Source organism: Pleurodeles waltl, chromosome 6, assembly GCF_031143425.1.
Source record: "Pleurodeles waltl isolate 20211129_DDA chromosome 6, aPleWal1.hap1.20221129, whole genome shotgun sequence".
Taxonomy (NCBI): Eukaryota; Metazoa; Chordata; class Amphibia; order Caudata; family Salamandridae; genus Pleurodeles; species Pleurodeles waltl.
In genome coordinates this window covers 983,812,360-983,837,074 of record NC_090445.1, presented here as the reverse complement: position 1 = coordinate 983,837,074, position 24,715 = coordinate 983,812,360, and the positions used below count along the sequence as shown (strand labels likewise).

The window sequence follows — 24,715 nt, the reverse complement described above, 5'->3', positions numbered from 1 at the left end:
AGCTCATTTTTCCCTTTCTTGTACCCACTGGGTATAAGAACTGAATGTTTGACACCACCAACTTAGCACATCTCTGGACCTGTGAAGACTCCGCGAGGAAGGAGGACTGCTGTTCTGCTGAAGGGGCTGTCACTCTGCTGGACTTTGCTGGACTCCTGCCCTGCTGCCCCCCTTGCCTGCAAGTGAGAAGGACTGGACCTGCATCTCTACATCCACAGAACCAAAATGACTCAGTTTGCTTGCAGGTTTGCCTCCTGCTCTGAAGTCTCAGGGACACCAAAAACTTCACTCACCTCTGCCCCAGCCACTGCACTCTGCCAGCTATGAGTCCTTCCCTGCCAAGTGGTGCGAATCAGGTCCTGGGCCCTTGGAAGTGGGTTCTGCAGCTGTTTCTACAAAAACCTGCGCATTGCAGTCACTGTGCTGGTGGGACACCACATTTGTCCATGGTGCCGACGCATCACGGCTATTGGCAGGACTTGGCAGCGCCGACTGCGCAGCTCAGAATCAATGCATCTCCCTCAGCCCGACGCATCACCTTCACATCATCGGCTGTGTGGCTCGACGATGACACATCTCCTTTATTGCAAAGTGTTCAGCGCTGCACCGCTGCTCGAGGACATCGCATCAATGACTGCGTGGCTCGATAACTATGCATTCCTCCCTGACTGCGCAGATTGGAACCCACGTCTCAGCTTTGCATCGGCCCCTCTGCTCCTTAACGTCAACGCAACCTTTCCTATAAGGTACTTTTACAGCAGGGCAAAGTTGGTCCCTGTAGCCTCCTTGCACTCCATCATGGTCTGCCTAATGTTTTGGATATATCCCGGTCTAGTGCGACAAGATAGCTCTGGTTGTTGTTTTAAGCTTCTAAACACTACATTTGCAGATATTCTTTCAAATTTAATATCTCAACTTATACTTATTGGACTTTGGTCGTTTGGGTCTTGTTTTGTTCATTAAATTAAGCTTGATTGTCCTAATCTGGTGTGGATTCTTATTGTGTGGGGTTTTCACTATATTACTTTTTTATGCGTTGCACAAATGCTTTACACATTGCCCCCTAAGTTGAGCCTGCCTGCTCTGTGCTAAGCTACCAGAGAGTGAGCACAGGTTAATTTATGGTGTGTAACTGACTAGGCTTCTGGTTCCTGCTTAGACAGGGTGCTTACCTGTGCCAACCAGAAACCCAGTTTCTAGCAAAGGATCCTTTTGTAAGTGGGTTACAGGTTCAGGTTTCCTGTTCACTTTATACCATCTTCTTCTCCGATGTAACTTTCACGGATGTAACTTTATCTTTAAGCCTTTATATTTCCCAGGAGATTTAAAGCGATCTATTTTCTTGGTTTCAGGATTCCAACCTTTTGCTTGGTTCCCCTAAAATGACTTCCACTAGTGGCAATGGCATATGTAGTTGGAGAGTAGTCAGTAGTCAACTGAAAGAGCATGACCTTTTGGAAGCTCATAGAAGCCACAATGCACATAAATGTTTTGGGAATGTTCTTTTCCTCATATCCTTTATGACCGCCTTAGAGAACATCATGACCATGTTCAATCTACATCAATAAGCTAGGGAACACTTTTTCACCTTCTGTGTCTCCTGACCACTGAACTATGCAACAGTGCCTTTGCTGCCTACAATCCACCTGGTAGTATTTTCCAACACAATGCATACTTCCTGAGCAGTCTGAAGATTGCTCCAGCATGGATGGGAACACTCAAATTCTGAAGTAACCGAATGAGACTGTTCGGGGGAAGGTAAGGAGATTAGAAGACGCTCACTAAAGGTAAATCTCCTTTGTACCTAGACATGACTAGAAATTCATGTTTGTGTCCGAGTGGACAGGAAACATCTTATATTGAGGTCATGTCTTCCATTTAGAGTGAAAGTGTATGTTACTTTATTCTTTCCTTCTTCACTTACTCCCCAGACCGCCCTAAAATGTAGATGATCCGTCGAGGCACTATTTGACAAGCCAACACTCTATATTCTCATTGATATTTTTATTTTTTTCACATTTTTTTCTAGTTATAACAACATTTGTGCATTTTCAAGTAAGGGAAGACATAAGTAATGAAACCTCGTTGTGATGCAACAATATGATTTAACACAGTTGCATCTCGAGAAAACATCACGTCATGTATTTCAGCGTTACCTTCTCATAACTTAACGCCTGTTTGCTTCTTACTGCATTCTTCTTCTACGATTCCTATTTTTTCATATTTGTAGTACATTCCAAACAATTTGAACAGCAAAACAATCATTGATTGAGGATAAGGATGACGTTTCGGAGGCACAGGTTTTCAGAGGCTCAAGTCAGTTAAGTTTTAGATACCTAGTGTGCGTCTTCACGGCCTGCCTCTAGTGCTAGTTTGTGTAGTGCCACATTATGAAGGATGGCACATATCGTTCTAGAATGTTCTAATGTACATCAGCTACGAAATCCTGATCACAGTTAAGGCGTCTTTTGAGGACTGTCTATGAAGAACTACACATAAAAGGGAAGCTAGCACATACTGAAAGCGTACATTTCCAATTCATGTCTGGTTCATTATCCGTTACTGTTCCAATACTTGTGTTTGAATGTCCGGGGATTCTTTTCCAAATGAAAAGTTTGATTTCAGCCCTAGTGATTTATGGTACTTGTATAACCTCATCAGACGCATCTTATTTAAAATTGTTTAAAATTTAATTGGAAACAGTACGTTTATCATTGTATTTCCCATTAATGCATAAAATATCCCTAAATTCTGGTTTGTTTATGTAATGTGCCTTTTTATGTACCCTTTGGATTCTGTTGCATCACACTTAATTTATTTTTGCCTGTCGTTTAGTCTTGGTGGTGGAACATTCCTGGGTTTATGTTGTTTGCTGACCGGTTGTGAGACTTTTGAGGATGCACTCAAAATGGCAGCTGAAGGCGATAGTACTAATGTTGATAAATTGGTGAAAGATATCTATGGCGGAGATTATGAGCGTTTTGGACTTCAGGGATCTGCAGTTGCATCAAGGTATGTATTAATATTTTGGGAACATACTGTAAATGTTCCTGCTCTTTATGTGGAAATTCTCTGTCATCTTATGTTTTTTGAAGAGCCACAGGACCCTAGGGAAGTCTGTACCTGTATATTTCTATTTACTCAACGTTTTTCTGAAACAAATAATTCAGAACATAAAAGTAAGGCGGCTGGAAGGTTTAAAGCAATCTTTCACATATCCTCCCTATATTAATCAATAAATAAATAAAAGTGACATTCTAGATCAGCCCTCTCTATTAGAATTGTAGTAGAGGTTTTTCACATAGTACCTTATATGTTCCTGTTTGTTTATCAGGTCCACTTAGAGCATCTTTTGTTCGGGAACATGAGCCCTCTCCAACCTAGGTGTCATGCTTCATTTCTTGGCCAGGGCACCCTAAAAATATACATGCCGAGGTAGAGCACTGCTCCTGAGGGAGTCGGGCTACGACTTCTCAGCTTTTGGAGTCTGATCGGCACATACCTTCAGAGCTGAGCAAGTTTTTGATTCTGAACAAGCTTCCAGGTGAGGACATCGACCCCCTCCTCCCGCAGCAACTGTCGAGCCCAAGCCTACACAGAGGCACCGAGCACTATCACCCTATTCACAACCAGGCATCAAAGACTCCCTCGGCTTTGGTGCAAAAAACCTGTCGACCTGAAGGACTTCATCAGTGCCAAAACACACCTAGATACTGAAGGAAAAAGACAAGCCGTAAAATCCTACAGAAGAGGAAATTGGGAAACTTATTCTTATGGTCCTTGCAAACCTCATGATGAGCCTTCAGGGCTTGGCCCCACAGATGCCCCCCAGGGATAATTATGTCGTCTATTCCCCCCCCCCCCCCGGCGATCTTGACATAGAACACAGATCAGTAACAACCTCACCCCCTAATGACACTGTAGTTTATCAGGTAATTAAAAGGGCAGCAGAATACTACAAGGTTGCTATGAATTTAACACTGAACCAGTTAATGATATACAATTTCTGTTTGAACTTCACGAAATTCTGGATGAGGCATGCAGGTGATTGCTATTGGTGCATCAAGTTCAATTGATTTGGAAAACCAGGCATCTTTTTCATTAGTCATTCTTAGGTACATGTGCAAGGTGACATATCTGTCACTCGTGAAATAAAGGGGCTGGAGGGGATATACAGCAGTTAATGTTTAGGATGCATAACTATTTCTTTTTGGGTAATTCACTGATTATATAATCTAATTACTATGTGTGTAACTCTATTCAGTTGTATTATTACTTGTTGTAAAGTGGCCCTTTTTTGGTGACCACTCGCTCTCCATTCTTTTTCTTTATTTTTCTGGAGGGGGATCGGGGGTCTCGCCTGCTGGTAATCTTTTTTTAACTCTAGCACAAGGACACTGCTTCTCAGTGTATGTGCTCTGACCTATAGCGGGCAAGGTCACCACTGAGCACCTTGCTGCCCACAAGGTAGGGTGCATATTATTTAACAGTGGAACATGTGTAACATTAGAAATGGCACCAGTGACTAAGCCCAAAATGAGATTGTCACTAGTCAGGCTGTGACTAGTACATAAGAAATGTCAACGCATAGATTACACACTTTCATTTATAGCTTTTGACCTGTACCAGCTACATACTCAGACTTATTTTTATGTTTAATAAATACAATGTGCTGGTAACATAGATTTTGTATAAAATATATGGAAAATGTAACTTTTACAAAGTTACCTTTGCCCTCCATGAAACTGACCGAGGCCAAGATTGATTAGGGGAGGTGTTTTCTTCCCCTGAGAGGAAGCCCAGTTGTGATGGGCCCAGGAACTTAGTTAACATCGAAGGGGCCTACCCTTTCACAAGCAGTTGTTAGCCGACAGTTGGAAAGTCCCAGATTTTGCCCCCTTAATCAAGCTGGCACCAAACACAGTGGAAACCAAGCTAAAACCAGAACCCGTTGTGAGTGACCACAGAGAAGGGGACCGCTTATTGCCGTTGGCCACACCTCTGGGTGGGCACACAAGCTCTGCAAAAGAGGAGGATGGTTTCCCCATCTTGTATTTTGAAAGTGGGGACACTGTGGCAGTTTCTGCAGTTGGAAAAACAGGAACTGTAGAAAAGTTGATTGAGGTGTCCTTGGGAAAAGTCTATACCATTGGTTGGACACCTCGGAGCACTCTCATCCACTAGCTGGTGCCAGACATAAATGTGGCACCTAAAAGGCACTTCCTCAGAACGCTTTCTGGGCCTGCAGAAAAACAGAAGAGGACAGGGCCCGCAGTCTGTGACCTGACAGGAGTACCCACGTAACGCAGCTGCTCCCCTCCACCCCCTAATATGCAGAACATAGAAGTGGACTCCAGGGGTCAGTTTCCTGAAAATACCCAGCTGACCATGGCATTGACCTCGGCCTGACACTCTGAGAGCCTCTGCATGTCCTCCCCTGAGGCTCACAAGGCGAAGAGTCTTTCTTAGAGGTTCTTTTCCATGCTAATGTTTCAGATTCATGTCGGGAATGAGGAGAAGTTGGGTACTCATAAGTGAAACCTTTATTTTCCAAATCACACCTTGTAATGCATGGTCCTTCAAATCTCGAGAACAAGATTGCCATAAAAGTACTTCCCAGCACCTCGCTCTTCTCCAAGTTCCTCAGTATGTTTCTGCAAGACCTTCACACCCGGTCTTGTTCAGATCCTTCTTGAAGCTTCACTAAATTCGGGAAACTCTTCTCATCTGGAGATCAATTGACTATGTGGATTAACAAAAGAATGCTAAACACCAAGCGATGAGCACTCTGCTTAGGGTTATCCAGTAGCACATCTTTTGCTTTTTTTGCAATTAACTTTAGTACAAAGTCGGTGGCACAGTTCTAAAAGAAGGGTAACTCCTCCAAATTGTTAGCTCCTGATATTCTTTCTTTTTTCACAATTTGTGTGTCAGCTCTGGTGGTTCGCCATCTTGCTGATAGTACTTGGCAGTTTGTGCTGCTGTGGCATACAATTTGTCAGCTTCAAGTTGAGGTCCAAAGGCTTCACTTTCATACAACAATGCATTGTTCTCTTTCACCTTGGTGGCTCTGCTTCTTCCATTGTCCTCATTATGTCCCCTAGCTCCTTTTTTGTACAGTTGGCACAGTCCTTCATGAACACTTGTTTGGTTCTTCTTTTGTCTGTCATTGGTTTAATAGAGAGCAGCCCACGGGCTCTGCCATCTTGCTGGGGGTTCAAATCAGAGATATAAGTGCAGGTCTTTTTCACCCCTGACAGGAAGGAGCCTGCAACCAGCTAATCATCTACGTCTTAGTCTGCCAACTCCTTCCCCCTAAGTTCCTTCTCCAAAATCACCAGTGACTCTGTTTAAGCCTCAAGGCACGTCCATCAGACGTTGCACATGCACCACTATACTATCATGTTGCTGATGCCCGTCAAGCCAACATCCACTGTGGGCAAAAGAGAGGTCCTGCCTTTAGTATACCATCACTGGTTGAGGTTGCTTCATTTGCTTTGTGTACAGTGCCCCAGGAGTAGGGAATGATTGGTGGACTCATCCACATTTTCTGCAGAAGTAGTGACCTTTCAATTCAGTGTGGCCAAAATGATTGTAACTTTAAACCAGCAGTGCTCTTGGGTTAGGTCTAGGCAGTGCGATGTAATGGAGGCCCGTAGGTCTGTGGCTATCTTGGGCTCCAGTCAGAATCACCATCATTTTGATGTGAAATAAGTTCTACGGCTTCGTGCACACCTTGTTTATGATTAGGCATTAGTGCACTGAGAGTGATAGCGTTGAACGGTCTCCTTTTTAATGTTATGTTCATTCTAGTTTAACTGTAATACAATTGCCCCAGAATCACAAATGACCGATACAAAACAGGAAATGCACTTGTTGAATCTTTCAAGATTTAACCTTACAATTGTCTTCACAATGGTTTGTTGCCTCTTAACAGTTTTGGACACATGATGAGCAAAGAAAAACGGGATTCCATTAGTAAGGAAGATTTGGCTAAAGCAACACTGGTCACCATCACGAATAACATTGGTTCCATTGCTCGTATGTGTGCACTGAACGAGGTAAGTGAACGCATTTGTTATCCATTGTGTCTCTCATAATTCAGCACTGGAGATTTAAACAACGTTAACTTATCCAATCAGGTACTTGGGAAGAGTTATCATGTACAAAAAGAAATGTCCTTTTGAATTTTTTTTAATAAAAACATGCTATTTTTACAGTGGTTTTCATTTCGAACACATACACCACGTCAAATGATTTCTTGTCTGCACTTTTGAATAGTTGTCACTGGAGGGGGAAACATACTGTATCGACGGTAAAAGCAAACTTTGGACTGTACATCACTGTTTCTGGATTAGTAATGACACTAAACAATTTTTCGATGTTTTTATACTGAGTTACACATAGAAGCAAATAAGCTCTGCTTATTCATAATAGTTGATCCCCAGAGGTTCGATGACGTCTTTGCTTCTTCAACAAAGAGTCTTGTTCAGCAGGATACGCTCCCCCAGTCATGATCTTTCATTTTTCAACCAGTCAGTCTTTTCTTAGTTTTCCCTGAGAGGCTTAACCTGGATGCACTTTTTGTATATTTGATTTTATTATAAGCTACTGCGCGCTTTAGTGTAGGTCAGTGTTCAGTTTAAGATGCTTACTCTCTGTGTAGGAAGCTTGAGGAGGGTTATTTTCTTCCCAGTTAGTGACAGAGTTGTTTGTTGAATTTAGTTTTAACATTTAATTGTATTATTGACATTATTTAAAAAGGGATCGAACGCTATCAAAAGAATGAAGGAAATACAAATAAAACCAAGAACGCTCTTTGGTCTTGTTTGTTCCTATTCTAAGTCCTATGACTAATCTAATTGCATTCTTGATCAGCCTCTGGTGACAAATACATGCCCATAGGTTAAGTCGCTTTTCAGTGCGCGCATTTCACATTCTCAGATGATGTTCAAGACATTGTCCTATTGTAGGGCATCTAAACAAAAGTGGCAGTGCCACATTTAAAACAAAAACACCACAATATGCTGGAAATACAAATTACACATTCTCGTTCACTCTCCCTATCTATTACAAACAATAATACCTGCAAGTTATTTTCAGGATAGATGACTTTCTTCTTCTGGGTATTCTTTGAGAGTGTTTATTTCTTCAATGATTATTAGATTAGGTAGGGTGCATTCATCCCCAGAGTCTCTTTGTAAGTCACTCAATCAGCAGTACTGGAAATGAATCATTTACATCGCTCTATTTAAACAAAATGTTATTACATTTATCTGAAATACAATTATTAAACAAATAGAAGAACAATCTATATTAAGAAGAACATGTATCCATTATAATAATTTTCTACCATTGTGATTTGAATATTAAACAAAATATCCATCGTAAAATATACTTTCATAAATGGAAGCTGAGCAAGCATTGGCTTGGATTATGGTTCTGAATTTAACGTTGCTTTGCTAACAAATACAACATCATTGTTTTGCATATGTTTGGAAATTAAAGCCATGCCTGTTGGCCGTGCAGTGCTTGTTTATAGCGGCACATGTGTACAAAAATAAAAGAAGTGGCATCAACAGTACCTGGATGTATTTTAATCCATTCAAGAAAATGGGTCAAACAGATAATTAGTTGAATTTCTATAGCTTTTATCTTTCACTCCTGGGTGCGAATACATAACAGAAGAATTACTGTTGTTTCCTTCTGAAAGTGATAGGCAAATTATTACGTTCAACAAAAGTGGCCAGCTCGCACGTGACACAGCCTGTAAAACTAGACTAGTGCCATGTCACGCAAATGCACGTTTGTACGTCTGTTCTCTGGGTACTCATGTACATTTGCTATTGTCTTTGAAAGAACGCTTCCACTTTCACATTTGTTCCAGGTAGCTAAAAGAAGCATTTTCACAGATGTATGCATTTGCTACAATGCCCTTGCCTATCAAGGTCCCCTTTTTATCCTGAAAAAGTTTCAGCTTCACTTACTCTCCCCACCTCCCTCCACTCCCCCGAGAACACCACAGTCCTCATCAGCCTGTTTTACCAGGATCCACAAACAAGAGTTCTGCCAATCTGTCTTTCTCTGCCAAGCACTGGGATTCAGGGAGTATTAATAGGATATAAAAAAGCATACATTTAATCTACACTTTGCACTTATCCTTCGAGATGCTGTAAAAGGCTAAGAAATACACTGTGTCTTAATTTATACTACAAAAGAAGACTAACAATGTTTTTGTGTACTCTGTATTTTCAGTAATGAGCTTTCTATGCAGATATGAAATAAAGGCAAAATGGCAGCTTAATGAGTGCAGTGGTTATTCTAGAAACCAATCTGCTCTTAAAACCAGGGAGACACAAACATCTTCTGAAGGGCATCCCTAATGGAAAACGTTGAAACGGAAACATTATTAAAACAATCATTTGACAATATATCATTATGTTTATGCAAATTATGAAAAGCATTAGCGCACTTAATAATCACGTTAATCGATATTTTGATGGAGTACCTGTTTTGTTTTTTTGTGTTTTGGTGCCCTGCAAAAAGCTGGTTGAAAGTCAACCCCTGCTTTTCCTAGGCAGGGATCACCGGGAAAATTGGACATAACTGTGCAGCAGCCTGTGCTGCTTAGGGTGTTCTGCGAACATGAATGACAATACAATGAACAATGATGTTTACTTGAAATAATGTATTGGCTACATAGGCAGTAAAGTCCTTTATATTTCTAAAAATATTTCGAAAAATAAATCCCCAACGATTATCGGGTTGGACAGGATATTGAAAATATTGGAGCACAAGGTCACACCCGCCCCTATAGGTGGCATGCTTAATTATTGACCTAGCTCCTTGTTGCGCCAGCACTGCAGTGCCCAACGGGCCCCTAAGAAGGAGCTCCTTGCCGGAGGTCTTTTCTTAATGGTGCCATTTGAGTCTGCGGACTCTGTCAAAGCCCAATGTTGAATGGATTTTTTCTTGGTCAACTCAAGAAATTAACTAGGGTATACTCTGAAATTACCTTATTACAAAAATCCTTGTTCAAGGTTAAACACAAATAAAGCAGGTATACGATGGGGGAATTATGTCCTCCTTTTTCCCTAGTCAACATGTTTCTTGCCTTGTGTGTCTCAACAGATCTATGACAATTCCTCAGGGCCAAATCACCTAATCTACAAGTAGCGGGGTCCTACTCTTAATTCATATAGTGCCCCCACTTATCAAATCAGCTGCATAAGTCACCAGTGGAGCATAAAAAGCATACCTCTTGTACACTGTAGACGGTCCTAAACTGGACCTGAAATAAAACAAGTAAAAAAATGTTAATTTAAAAACATCTCGAGCATATCTGTTATTGAAAAGCCAAATATTGGTGTAAACACCAGTGTGCAAATCAGTCCAAAGTTAATACATACAAACATAACACGTAGTGAGCCAAGACGGCTGTAGGTACACTCTGTGGAAAACTGGGCGGGAAAATTGTAAATTAGATATTATCACTGCTCACTAATTCCTTTTTAAATCCGGTCCCTTGGGATTCGTGGGATCTTCGGCCACTTGTAGCTATTTCTAATTACAAAAGTGTAATAATCATGACTACAAGCGTAAGTAAGTTGAAGATCCTTTAATCAAAATATAGACCGCTGCGATGTCGCAGCTACCTCCTCAACTGTCCTCTTGACTCCGAGTGTCTCGAGCTCTCTCTATCACGAGCTCGAGACGCAGAACAGGAGTCGCGAGGACGCGGCAACACTACATTATCCTCTTCCCTTACAAACGAGTAACTAACAATTTAACCATTACTCAACAAGATAACAGTCTACAGAAAAACAATAACCACAAAAGAAATAAAAATAAATTTAAAGATACAAATTATGAAAAAAAAATGAAACCAAAATCATAACTCAAATACATGTCACGGAATTAACGGTATCTCAAAGGTTTCACTCTTTGTCTGCCACTCCTGCGTACATAATGTTCAAAAACGACTTTATCAACATCCGTTGGATTCGTTTCATCAGTAACTGGTTCACTGTGAGATGGTTTGTTCAGACATTCCATAGAATGATCAGACTTACACATTTTGTTAGGATTTTCCTTGACTTTAACTACCCTGTCAACATTCCACCAATTCTGCAAATTAACCCTAACAGCATTACCACATACTTTGTCAATTATCAAGGGTTCTGAAAATCTCTTTTCTCCTTTCTTCCTGTGAACAGGAAGTTTGATTCTAATCTTGTCCCCTACTTCAAATTCATGGGAGTAGACCCTCTTTGATAAATCAAAGTATTCCTTTTGCTTTATCTGTGCCCTCCGGACATTATTTCTGACAGTATCATCAATTACACTCAAATCACTTTGTTTCACCCACTTAGACATCCAACCGGGACAGATCCTTGAAGATGGTTTCCTTCCACGCAACAGTTCAAATGGAGAAACACCTGTAGAAGAATGGGGGGTTGTGCGATAAAACCAAAGCATAGTACGTACAGAAATTTGAACATTTGACTTGTTAGCAATAGCCCATTGTACACAATTCCCCAACACTCGATTCATGCGCTCTACAAGGCCATTGGTTTGAGGATGATATAGTGAACTCCTTATGTGTTTAACATCACCTTCTAGTAAAAATTCTTTAAATTCCTGAATAACAAATTGCACACCATTGTCAGAAACAATGGCCGAAGGGAACCCCTCCCGTAGAAATACATCTATCAAGAATTCAATTACATTTTTAGATGAAGGTTCACCTATAAACTTGATTTCAGGCCACTTAGAATAGTAGTCAATTAAGACTACAGCAAATCTACATGGACTTGGCAAAGCATAGAAAGGACCAATAAGATCAATTCCCAGCTTTTCCCACGGCCTAGCGGGTAGTTCAATAGGTTGTAACGGTGGAGTCCTCACCTTGAACCCCTTTTCACAACTGTTGCAAATCACACATTCATTCACACAGACATCAACACATTGGTCCATTCCAGGCCACCAAAACGTTTCACGTAATCTGCGCTTGGTAAGTGTCCTGCCCAAGTGTCCCTCATGCGCAGCAGCAACTATTCTTTTCCTCAGGCTCTCCGGGGGAACAAATCTCTCACCCCTCATCAGAACGCCATCCTCAACTGACATTTCACCTGACACCTTGACAAAAGGTTGAAATTGAATAGGTACATTTCTTTCTCTGGGCCATCCTTCTTTTATAAATTTCACAATTTGAGCCAACACCAAGTCTTTCGCCAATTCCCTTTTCCACTCGCATTCACTTGTTGCGCACATATCTTACAGATCAACAGCTGCTATAAAACAATTATCAACATCATCTTCATCTTCATCCTCACCAACACCTGCATCCTCAACCAGAGGAAATCTGGATAGAAAATCCGCTCTAACATTCTTGTTACCTGGAACATAACTGACTTCAAAATCCTATTGCAATAATTTTATGACCAATCTACAAATGCGAGGTGTTGATTCTCTGATTTTGTCTCCAGTCAGAATAGGAATAAGAGGACTATGATCTGTGCACAACACAAACTTGTTTCCCCAGACATAGGGATGAAACTTCCTTATAGCCCACCAACATGCCAACAATTCTTTCTCAATAACAGAAAAGTTTAATTCAGACCCTCTCAAAACTCTTGATGCATATCCCAAAGTTTTTTCCATACCTACTTTCACTTGAGTCAACACAGCACCCACACGAAACTGCTTGCATCAACAGTTATAATACACTGCACGTCTGGATCAAAAGGTTTCAAGATTTTAGGCCCAACTAGTTGTGACTTAATCCACTCAAACGCTTCCTGACAATCCTTACTCCAAACAAAAACAACATTTTTCTTTAACAAATTCGTTAAAGGTTTAGTTTTAGTAGCGTAATCACTCATGAACCGTGAATAAAATTCACACAAACCAATAAAAGACTTCAATCCTGTTTTGTCTGATGGTGGAGAAGCATTCATAATCGCTTTGACCAACCCTGGTTTGGGTTCAATCCCTTGTTCAGAAACAACATGTCCTAAATATTCGACTCTATTACACAAAAATTGGCATTTTTCACTTTTTAGAACCACTCCTTTCTCCTGCATGATTCTTAACACTTTCCTTACAATGTGATCATGTTCCTCTTTGGACGCTGCATGGATCAACACATCATCTTGAAATACAGCTACCCCTTTTATGTCCTTTAACTTCTGAGACATTACTCGCTGAAAAACAGCTGCTGCTGAGGCTAACCCAAAAGGCATCCTGCAATACTGAAATGTGCCTAAAGGTGAAACAAAAGCAGTAAGATGCCTTGAGGTCGGGTCTAGAACAATCTGATGATATGCTGTAGCTAGATCCAACTTGGAAAACCATCTTGATTCACCAATAGTAGCCAGCATTTCCGTAATATTAGGTAACGGATGCAAGTCTACCCAAATATGTTTATTCAAACTGCGCAAATCCACACATACCCTCAAATCGCCATTTTTCTTCCTTGTAATAACCAAGGGAGACAACCACAAAGAGGAATCTATAGGTTCAATGATACCTTTCATACACAAGTCCTTCAACTCATTTTCCAATTTGTCCCTCACACTGAATGGTACACTCCTAAATTTGTGTTTCACTGGAATGACTCCCTCTTTTACTTTTATCACATGAGCAAATCCTTCAATGGTGCCCAACGTTTCAGAAAACACCAAAGGAAAATCCTTTATCAGACTGGCTGCATAATCACCTGATTCTACAACAGATACCTGTTCCTTAGTGCCTGGCCTCAAAACCATTTGGAATAAACCTTGATGGAACCAACCTAAAATGTTTAGTCCCTTTATTGCCACATAAACCTTGCCAAAAATTCTTCTTCCCTTGAACTCAAGTACATCTTCGAAATAACCAGCCAATTCAATCTTTCTCCCTTCATAGGAGACAGGTGCTCTATCAGGTACACAGAGAGTTCTCTCTCCCCAAACCTCCTTGCACAGCTCTTGAGTAATCATTGTGATCCGAGCTCCAGAATCCACCAAAAGTTTGATCACTTTGTCACCAACACCAATTTCAACATAAGGATCCACACACCTAGTAGGATCTCCAGTTACTATGTGATCCTCTGTGACAATCATCACCATGTCTCTGAATTCTTCTTGGATTCTATCTACAACATTATCATCTACTTCTGTAACATACGCCACCCCTGAACCATTTGGAAACCTCCCTGAACCCTGTTGATAACCAACACTCATTGTGCCACTCTGACACACTTTGGCAAAGTGTCCAACTTTGTTGCACTTCCTGCATGTGGCATTCTTAGCAGGACATCCTCTGCCACTCTTAATATGGTTCAGATTACCACACCGAAAACAAATGTTGCTTTGCGACGCAGAACAGGAGTCGCGAGGACGCGGCAAAACTACAAAAAGGCATTCGAAAATCATAAGCATCTGCTGTTACCGGTGGCGAATCATGGCATAACACTCTCTCCTTCCCTTATGTCTACTGTTCTTGGATAGTATTTGTGACCTTCCCTGTCTTCATGTTCCATCGATGAACATTCAGCTGTGGTGGCACATACTTTACTCTAAAGGAAGATGTGGTTGCTTCCCATTCACTTGACCAGATGTAAACGTGGTCATGTGACCCAATCATGTCACCTCTTACAGATTGGGCATTTTCCCTGCAGAAATGTCCTTCATCCGGCACTTTATTAGGAGAGCATGTGCAGGTGTCTTGCTTGATTATTGTGTATTGAGATACTGTTGTAGATACTAATGGCCTACAGGTGGATTCCTTCGAATTTCATACTGGTACTCCTGACCCCAGATAAAATTCAGTACTTCATACAAAAAGTACTTGCGATGTCGGGATTCCCTACTATTTTATGAGTGTTATTATTGGCTTATAAATAAAATAGGAAACAACCTATTTATATTTGATAAGTTCCTGGCGGGACCCATAGTCTCCTGAAGTTTGGGACATCATGGATGTCTAGTTTCAGTGAAAAGAGGTACCCCTGATAGGGTAAACCTCCTGTGGCATCATATATAATGCGGGATGTGTTATGTCCCTGCCCAATAACATATATCAGTCAAGGAGATGGTGTTAGGTGGATTAATGGATACACAGCCAGAACCACTATTGGATGACAGATTCCCCATGTATCCCCCATGATAGAGTTTGAAAGTGTGTCACTAGTTTGGTAAATCAGACCTCTGAGCAGAGTTCACCATACATCGACTACTCCTTTCTGGCACAAGTTAATTCACTCCATTTTATGTCATCATTTAGCCCGTTGTCATGCTCGTGCGAATGAAACGCCCATCTCTGTTCTTTTTCAAATAGGATTGAGTATGCATTGGTATTACTTTGTATGGATTCCAACACGCACCACTCCATTTCGTCCCGAGTATGGTGCACGTCAAGAAAATTTGACCACGTCTTTGTTGCTACTCTCTTGCATCTAATGCCACTCCTGTGTTTATTGATGTCTATTTTGACTGCTCTTGTTGTCGTACCCACATATGTCAATCTGCAGATGCATTTAATCAAGTAGACACAATTCTTTGTGTTACAATTTTTATGTCTGTTCAGATTCCATTTCTTGCTATTCTCTAGCTCAATATACTTTAGTGGTCTTGTAAACCAACATACATACCAATGTCCTTATGGATAGTGGTCTGTTTATGGGGGTAACCATCCGTACATTGTTGTTCTTCTGGGGCATTTTTTGCCTAGGTCTGGTGTGGACTGGTATATCTTTTAGATTCCTTGTGCATCTGAAGGTGCATAGTGATGGCTCAAATTTCAGAGTACCACTATTAATAACGTGCCATCTTTTATTGATGATCTTCTTCACTTTGTTTGGAAAAAGGTCTATAAGTTGTGACATAAGTAAGTATCCTGGATATTTTGGTTGCAGGACTGCTTCTCTATTGTTTCTTGCTCATTTTTGTGCTTTATTAATGATGTGACATGGGAAAGTCCTGTTGTGTAGTTTTTCTCCCAAGACGCATGCTTGTAGATCTGAGTCCCTTAGGTCACTACAGTTTCTCCTAATTCAGAGGAACTAACCAAAAGGGAAGATTGTTCCTCAGTGAATATGGTGATGACTATTGGACTATTGGCGACTGTTGCAATTTTTCGCTTTTTTGAAAGTCTTCGTCTTAAGCATTCCATTTTCGTTCCTGATAGTGAAGTCCAAGAATGGTAGTTCGTGGTCCGATAAGTTCTTGGAAAAGTTTAGGTAAGGGTTAGGCAATTAATCCAGTCAAGAAATGCTACAGTGGCTGTACACTCTTCCTTCCATACAATCAAAATATAACTAAACCTGGACTGCAGGTGGATGTTGTGTTTGTATGGGTTTTTGTTGCTCAGGATGAAATTCTTCTCAAAATGGGACATGTACAAACAGGTCAAGCTTGCGGCAAAGGTACTCCCCAATGGTATCCCTTGCCTCTGCAAGTACAAGGTGTTATCAAATTGAAAAAAAAAGTTATTTTTAAGTGCTAGAGAGTCACACTCAGTGATAGTGTATGGGTGTCTGGAAGTGGCATTTTCATCTCAAAACTTGATGGTGTCCAATGTTGTATCATGGGGGATGTTAGTATATAAAGCTTCGACATTCAGGGTTTACAGTAGGTCAAAATCCCTCTCCATGTTTATTTCACTAATCATACTTAGACCATCTTTGGTATAGTTCAGAAACTTAGGTGTTTCTTCCACTGAAGGTTGTAGGAAATGGTCACAAAATGTGGCAAGAGGTTCCAGTAAGTAGTCGATACCAGAAACTACGGGTCGACCAGGGGTAGGGGAAAGACCTTTATACATTTTAGGTAGTTTGTAAAAATATGGTGCCTTACGATTTTGTTTGACGAGGAACTCAACTTCTCATTTAGTGATCCATCCCATTGTTTCACCTTAATTTACTAGAGTACTTACTTTGTGACAATTTCTCAGATGGCTGCTCAGTGAATTCCGTGTAGTGTTTGGTATTCGATGATTGTCTCAGACATTCTTTCCGGTAATCCTCAGTGGCAAGTATCACTATTGCTCCACCCTTATCAGCAGGTTCAATTATGATTGTTTATGATTGTTTCTTCCCTGGACAGTGCCTCTAGAGCTTGACTTTCTTCCTTGGACATGTTCACAAATGTGTTTTCATGTGCTTAACATTGTTCAGTGCTGCCTGTTTAAAAGTAATGATTTCTATCTAAAGTGCTAGGTGCTGTAAAAGTGGAAGGATTTCTTAATTCTGAGTCCCTTGTGTCCCCCTGGTCAGGTTTATTCAAGAACTCTTGTAGGCAAATTATTCAAGAACTCTTGTAAGAAATTCCTAGTTCACAGTTCAGTTTGAACCTATCAAGTGGGCGGGGACAAAGCCTAGTCCTTTATTGATAACTCACCGTTTCACTTCGGTGAGGTGCTTGGGGGATAGGCTCACAATTAAGTAATTCTCTTTTCCTTTGTCTTGCTCCATGTTATCTTGTCCCCTTCATCTTTTTTTCTTCCTCTCCGTCTGCTGCAGCTACTTCCTAAAAACGGATGGGCTAATTGGGCCATTGGTCTTGGAGACTATATAGGAAACTGCTGAGGGCACAACAGCTGGGTATAGTGGTATGTTCCCATCTCGTCATCACTACTCCAACCCATCGGAGATGGAGCTACTGCCAAAAGACCTCTACTTTCACTCGTTTGTGGGCTTGCCTTTCAAAAATACTTTATCATCATTGGTAAATGCTTTACGTTTGTTCCTCCTTGGGGCAGTTTTGTTACCGCCTTGGGGACCGACCCTGTTACATGGATAATTGCACGATTGCCGATATGTTTGACTGCAAGTGAACTTCTTTTTTCTTTCGTGCCTCTTCTTCGCGCTCATGGCGGCCAAGGCGCTTTGAATTGGCTTGATTATGTGAACTGTTTTACTTTACATTTTCAATTTATGTGGCCAGAAATGTCCAGTGATGAATTTACAACGCTAATAGATAGCTCTAACTCGAGCAAAGGTGAGACCCATTGCATTGCAAATGCTTGTTGTACTTGTGGTTAAATATGAGTCTCCATGTAATCTATCACTGGCTCTAAAGACATGGTCCTTTGTGCGGTCTAATTTCTTACAGAGCTGTGTCTCATTTTTCTTGTACTTCCCCGTGCATTGCAAATTCACCTTTACCTCTCCTGTATCTTCCTGATGACCTTGTATGTCCACAGGGTGCAGTTGAGAATGGCTGCTATCACCACTTAGCTGCTTGAAGTAGATATCACTGTGGTAAATGAAATTTGCTTTGTTTAGAAATGCAACATGGGTTCTGAGGACAAACCTGACCTGTTTTGGCTAACAGCGAGACACACATTTGGACTTGGAACTCGGACTATTGTTTTTAAAATTGTGAGGACTGAGCACAAAAATCCAGCATACACAGTCCTGTAAAAAAAATGTGACAGACTATGGGGTTTCCACCTGACATGAAGTAATTTGGCATGTATTCCAATTGTCTTGGTGGTGATCTTTTGGAAATCAAGCTTTTGAGATGGTTCTCTGTCACTGCATGGCTCACTGTTGCTTTGAAATCTGTGGTACTTATTCAAGTATGCATTCAAGCAGACTGGTCAAGATTCTTTCATCACTTCAAAACACTCTTATATGGAGTCAGAGTACAGAAGCAATATTAATTTGCCATTGAGTTGTTAGAGTCCAGTGAGATGAGGTGATGAAAGCACACCCGCATTCCTTTAGTACAATCTGCTACGCTACGGTTAATTCAGATGGATTGTTTCTCGAATCTAAAGTAGTTTGGTTCTGTGGTGATTTGGGTGTAAAATAGCTGGCAGCCCAATACACCTGGGGACTGACAACCGTGTTTTTGCTGCTTTGACGTATGCTGTGGAATCAGATGTGAAAGGGTGGAGCGAAGGTCCTTAGTAAGAGTGCAGAATGGAAACAGTTTTTGAAGGTATGCCAGGCCTTCATTCCCGAGGGCCTTAAGGGTAATACAGTGTGCCTTGAATATCATTATGACATCCTCTGGAGAACAGTGTAGTGGTTTCAGGACTGCTTTGCTGTTGTCAAACATTTGTAAATGTATGCAGATCTTAGCAGAACTTTTCTTGAGTATTTGAAGATAAATTAATCGACTCTTTCGGGAGGCCTGTCCAGTAATGGCAGCTGGTAAGTTTTGAAAGTGGTGGGGCATAATGCCCTACTATGATTTGGAAAGAATGGACCGCAGTCGATACCCCAAGAGAGACTCAAAGGTACTCAAGCCCTTAAATTAAAAAAACTAAATGTGTCCAGTGCAACCAAGCAAACTGGGCCCAGTGCTCTTAGGATGCATCATTGGGATGCAGAGGGTCGCCATTCCTGTTCCCTAATTCAGAGGCCCATCCTCAGTTCACTGGATTGATTCACTGCCCAGTAACTACTTAATACACACACAATTCTCATTCGATATTGAACTGCCCTGATGGCTGTATTACATAACTCATTGCCTCCATCTTTGTTATCATTAAGCAATCATGAGAACTGTGGTCCCGTACTGCTTTCTGCATGCCATAAACGATATGTTACACAGTCTTGGTTTGCATACGAAAACCCAGATAAAAACAGTGTTAAAACAAATTGGGATGCAGAAGACCTCGCACGTCTTGAGCCCAGTGATACTAAGCCTGCTGCAACAATGAGAGCTACGACCCACTCCTCACAGGAGCCCTGCATCAGTGGGATAGGGTTGGGGTTCTCTTTCTATGTGCAAGGTGGATGGGTTTTGTTCTTCATGCGGGAAATGGCAATGGTTGGTTTTCTCGTTGTGAGACAAGGTCATTTTGTGAGCACGACACAGACCATGCTGTCAGTACATGAGACTGAACACATCACTTTCTGTGAAAGGGAGAAGGAGGCCCTCTGTATGTTGAACTAGTGATGGGCATCTGTATTTGGGTCAAAGCTGAGGTACATAGTCCCAAAATAACAATATTACTGAACAGCAACCCGAAGAAGCCCAACTGTGAATGCTGAACTCACACTGTGGGTCAGTTACTATTTTCTAGCTTAAAAACAGTATTCACAGTATTGAGTGGACTGCGCTAGCTTTGGAGTGAAGGGTGAGACAAGCCAAGTTTGATTAGCCTTGCCAACTCACTTCCGTTAAAACCAGTCTGGGCAGTGACTTTCCTTAGACTACTCTTGTTACCCAGGCTGATGTCTCAAAATGTAATGCCAGAGTCAAACTGGCTGCTGGACGAGTTAATGCTGGTGTACAGAATTAGAATACATTGTAGTAGTAAGGTGCAGACGTCCTTCTGTACTATAACTCATCCACAGTTTAAGGGGAGAAAGGATCATTGACTGGCCTTTTCTAGAAAAAAAAAAAGTGTGAGCCTTGTCAGCTCAATGACTCGGGCACCTGCTTCCCCTAAAGGCCAATCAATACTGCTTTGCACCGTCAAAAAACAGTTACTGATTGATCGCGGTGCTAGTGCCACGGGATGGTATTATCCGCTGTACGTAGTCCTCCAGTGACTAGTCTCTGCAGTAGTGCTTGATTCTGTCCTTCTGCTGGCTAGCCACTGTTTCCTAAATTAAAAACAGTATTGACTGGAATGGCCTACGCGTTGAGCAAAAGTTGGTTAGCTCATCGCGACTGGGCCAGGCCAGTTAATGTACAAAACTAGGAGCGGTGCAGTGTTCCATGCCCAAGCGCTAGTCCTTCCTGTGAGTTCTATGGTATGTTCTCCGTCTCTCTTTCAAGTGAGTCAGGCTGGGAAAGCAGCAAGTACACAGTGAGATACCTGGACAGTGGACTTTGTGTCTAAGTGCAGAGTCCCCTCAAGCCTGGCCCTTTGATGGATGCTGTGGATTCAGATGTCAAAGGGCGTAGCGAAGTTCCCTGGTAAGAATGCAGTATGCAGCCAGTTTTTGACCTGTACATGTGGAGACCTATGGTGGAACAGAAGGAGTGTATGTATCATGAAAGAGCGCTTTTAGAATAGAGGTTGTGCTGTTTATAGCCCTGGTGTTTAGCGTACCAAACAAGATTTTGTTTGCAGCTCCTGCTTCCTTTGTTCGCTACAAAATGTAATTTTTATGCCCCTGTCAACCACCTCAGCCATGCTCCCATGATTTCACAGTAGCTGATTCAAAAATTCTCTGGAGAGCTGCAGCTCTCTGCTGAAGGAAAGGTCACACACTCATTAGGTCGTGCGCACAAGCGCTTTGACCTGCTGTAAGTATTGTGGGCTTTTAATCACGCCCATCTCTTGCCCATCACTTTCATTCGTTCCTTGGCTTGTCTTTCAAAAATCTCTTGATGTCATTGGTAAATGCTTTATGTTTGTCCCACCTTGAGGCTGTTCTTGTCACGCCTTGCAGACTGCCCGTGTTAAATGGATTATTGCACGACTGCCGATATAGTTCAACGTGGGTAAACTATTTTTTTCTTGTCTTTCCCCTTCGTGCTGCATGGCAGCCATGGCGCTCACAGCGCGAAGAAGTACAACAGCTTGAACTCAATTGGCGGTACTGGAGTGCTGGTCACGTTATTCACAGTTACGTAATCAGTCATTTCTTGTGTCTTTCCCCTTAAAACACTTGAGATTGGTATATGCTTTATGTAAAACGGAAATCCTCAAAGCAAAAGTGGCTCCACTGGCACTGCGGGATAGCCAATACTACAATATTAACTGCACTTGATAACACGTCTCATAATGCTTTGCAGGGCATTGCTTTTGCAAAACATTTTGGCTCCTAACTCAGCCTGTGGTAGCTCTAGGACAATGGGACCACCTTCAAAACACTCTTTCTGTCTAGGTCATCTCTGGGTCCCCACACTAGGTTAGTGGGGACTCAAAATAATAATCCCTCACACCATTCAGGGTCTTTTTAAGCGCTCTTATGGCTGGAACTTTTGTTTTATGGCTGAGTATAGCTTGTGTTTTAAGGGACTTGTTTGTAATATCATTGTTGTAGGCTGTAATATTATTGCTATATTGCTTGCTACTCCTGAAAATGTGTAATGCACTACACCCTCTAGGGGCTAAATAGTTACACTGTATTTATTGCAATGTTTTTGTGTGTTTATGCCCTCTAGGGTCATATGCATGACCATGTTTTTTACAAATGTTATTTTCCTTGTGGTGTCCACTAGGGGCTGTTCTAAGCATTACAGTCATATCAACATACTAAAATATTCGTGGCAGTGAAACTTGTCCCATAATGCTTTTCTGGGCATTACTTTTACAAAACATTTTTGCTCATAACCCAGCTTGTGGCGGTCCTAGAACAGTGGGACCACCCTCAAAACATTCACCACTGCGAGCGCTTTCTGTCTACATCATCTCTTGGTCCCCACACTGTTAATGGAGACTCCATAATAATAATAATCCCTGCCACCATTCATTATCTTTTTAAGCTCTCTCATAACTGGAACTTTTATTTTACAGCTGGTAGAAGTTATGTTTTATGGGTCTTCTGTGTAATATCATTGCAATAGGCCTGCTAGCCTTTAAAATTTGAAATGCACTGTGTCCTCTAGGGGCTACATATATAATTATACTGCATTACTTTCTCCCATTCTTTTTTCATGCACGTATGTTCTCTGAGGGCTGACTGTATGGTTACATGACCATGCTTCTTTCAAATGCTATTTATATTGTGGGGTCTCTGGCCTTTTCTGAGCATTGCAGTCAACATACTATAGCTTTAGCAGCACAAACATTTGCCTTATAATGCTTTGCAGGGCATTGCTTTTACACAACATTTTGGCTCATAACTCAGCCTATGGTGGTCCTAAGACAATGGCACCACCTTCAAAATGCTCTTTCTGTCTACATCATCTCTGGGTTCCCACACTAGGTTAGTGGGGACACCAAACTAATAACCCATCCCACCATTCAGTGTCTTTTAAGCTTTCTCATGGCTAGAACTTAAGTTTTACAGCTGGGAGAGACGTTTTGTTTAAAGGCCTTGCTTGTAATAGTATTGCAGTAGGCTTGCTAGCCCTAAAAACACCCTGTAGGGGCTAAGTATGTGGTTACAGTGCATTACTTTCTCTTGTTTCTTTTCATGGGGTTATGCTTTCTAGGGGCGAACAATATGGTTTCATGACCATGTTTCTTACAAATGATATTTTTGTTCTGGTGCCCCTAGCATCTGTTTTGAACATTATAGTCTAATTCCAAAAGTTTATTTCTGATAAAGGTTTATATGACAATTGTATATGTTTTGTTCTCCTTATTACAGTTATGACCATGATTCAGGCCAACTTAACATCATTATTACACTATGACTGTTTACACACTCTAGATATGTTTGGGTAGTCCTTCACGTTTATTTCTCCTCTCTGGCTATCTTGTGTCTTTTTTGAGGGGCAATTGTGTTAGCCAGCAAGCAACTCTGATGGTGGGGTGGTGAAACTGGTATTCTGTTGGAATTAGCATGCAGATTTAACTTAGGAAGCTAAATGGCAACATTTTCATTTTTTGCTGCAGATAGAGGAAGAAGGTAAATGGAAGTGTTTTAGTTATATGCCGGGCCACTGGAATTATATGGCAGGAAAAGATGAAGTTATGAGTCATGGTTGACCAATTTATGTGGCAAGAAAAGTCCAGTTTTTAATATACAATGCTAGTAGCTCTAGCTCTAACCTATTGCATTACAATTGCTTGTTCTTGAGTGTGCTGCCTCCATCATCTTTTGTTGATTCTCCTTCTAGGGAATAATCTTCTCTCATGTAGGTGTGCACTTTCTCCCTACTGAACCGTATCATGTTTTTTGTGTAACTTGGTGATTTTTCAGTTGCACAAGGAAATATTTGTGTTAGTTCATTTCAGAGTTTATCACTGCAACCTGATAATTGTTAGGGAACATGAATGTTGTTAACCTTAGCCCTTGATCTGAACAGCATATTTTTCTGTTGTGATATTATATGTGAGGAGTGTATGTGCTGGACCTTGATCACTCTCATTCCTTCTAACACTATTGATGAAGTCCCTTATAGTACTATAAAATGATTTAGGTTGTTTTTTGTTTGATGTAGGGTCTTGAGTTGCCTTTAGTGAGAGATGCCTTCTTTTCAAAGTAGCCTCTATGTTCAACAGATACTTCTGCAAGTGGCTGCTAAAAACAAAGCACCCCGTGCACTGAGATGCAGGCAGAGTGATGAGTAAACCACCAGTATCAAGTCTGTTAGAGTGAAAGGCACCCCATGTTGCCCCCTCTATTTATAAACATCTATATCTTATAAAAGTAGGAACAAAAGCTTGTACAGCCAGTTAACCTCTTAGCTGCTGGGCCTTTTCCCACCCCCAGTGCTGAGCCCTTTTTTGGCTATTTGGTGTAGTTTGTGCTTAGGCCTTCATAACTTTTTGTCCACATAAGCTATCCACACCAAGTTTGCGGCCTTTTTTCCCCAACATCCAAGGGATTCTAAAGGTACCCAGAGTTTGTGGGTTCCCATGGAGGAGACCAAGAAATTGGCCAAAATACAACTAAAATGTTGTTTTTGTCTTTTAAATAGGAAAAAAGGGCTGCTGAAGAAGGCTTGTGTTTTTTTCCCTGAAAATGGCATCAACAAAGGGTTTGCAGAGCTAAAATCGCCAACTTGCCAGCTTTCAGGAACAGGCAGACTTGAATCAGAAAACCACATTTTTCACCACAACTTTGGCATTTTACTGGGACATATCTAATTTTTACTATTTTTTTGTGCTTTCAGCCTCCTTCCAGTTAGTGACAGGAATGAATGTG

At 41.3% G+C, this 24,715-nt stretch overlaps 1 protein-coding gene across 3 annotated transcripts in view; it reads left to right on the top strand.

Moving 5' to 3' along the window:
• Positions 1–24,715, top strand: part of PANK1 (pantothenate kinase 1) — a 159,568-nt gene that overhangs the window by 102,487 nt on the left and 32,366 nt on the right. For all 3 annotated transcript variants that reach the window (XM_069239862.1, XM_069239863.1, XM_069239864.1), the window contains 2 exons: positions 2,836–3,012; positions 6,938–7,061. In XM_069239862.1, the coding sequence (XP_069095963.1) occupies positions 2,836–3,012; positions 6,938–7,061 (301 nt within the window). The remainder of the gene's footprint in view (positions 1–2,835; positions 3,013–6,937; positions 7,062–24,715) is intronic.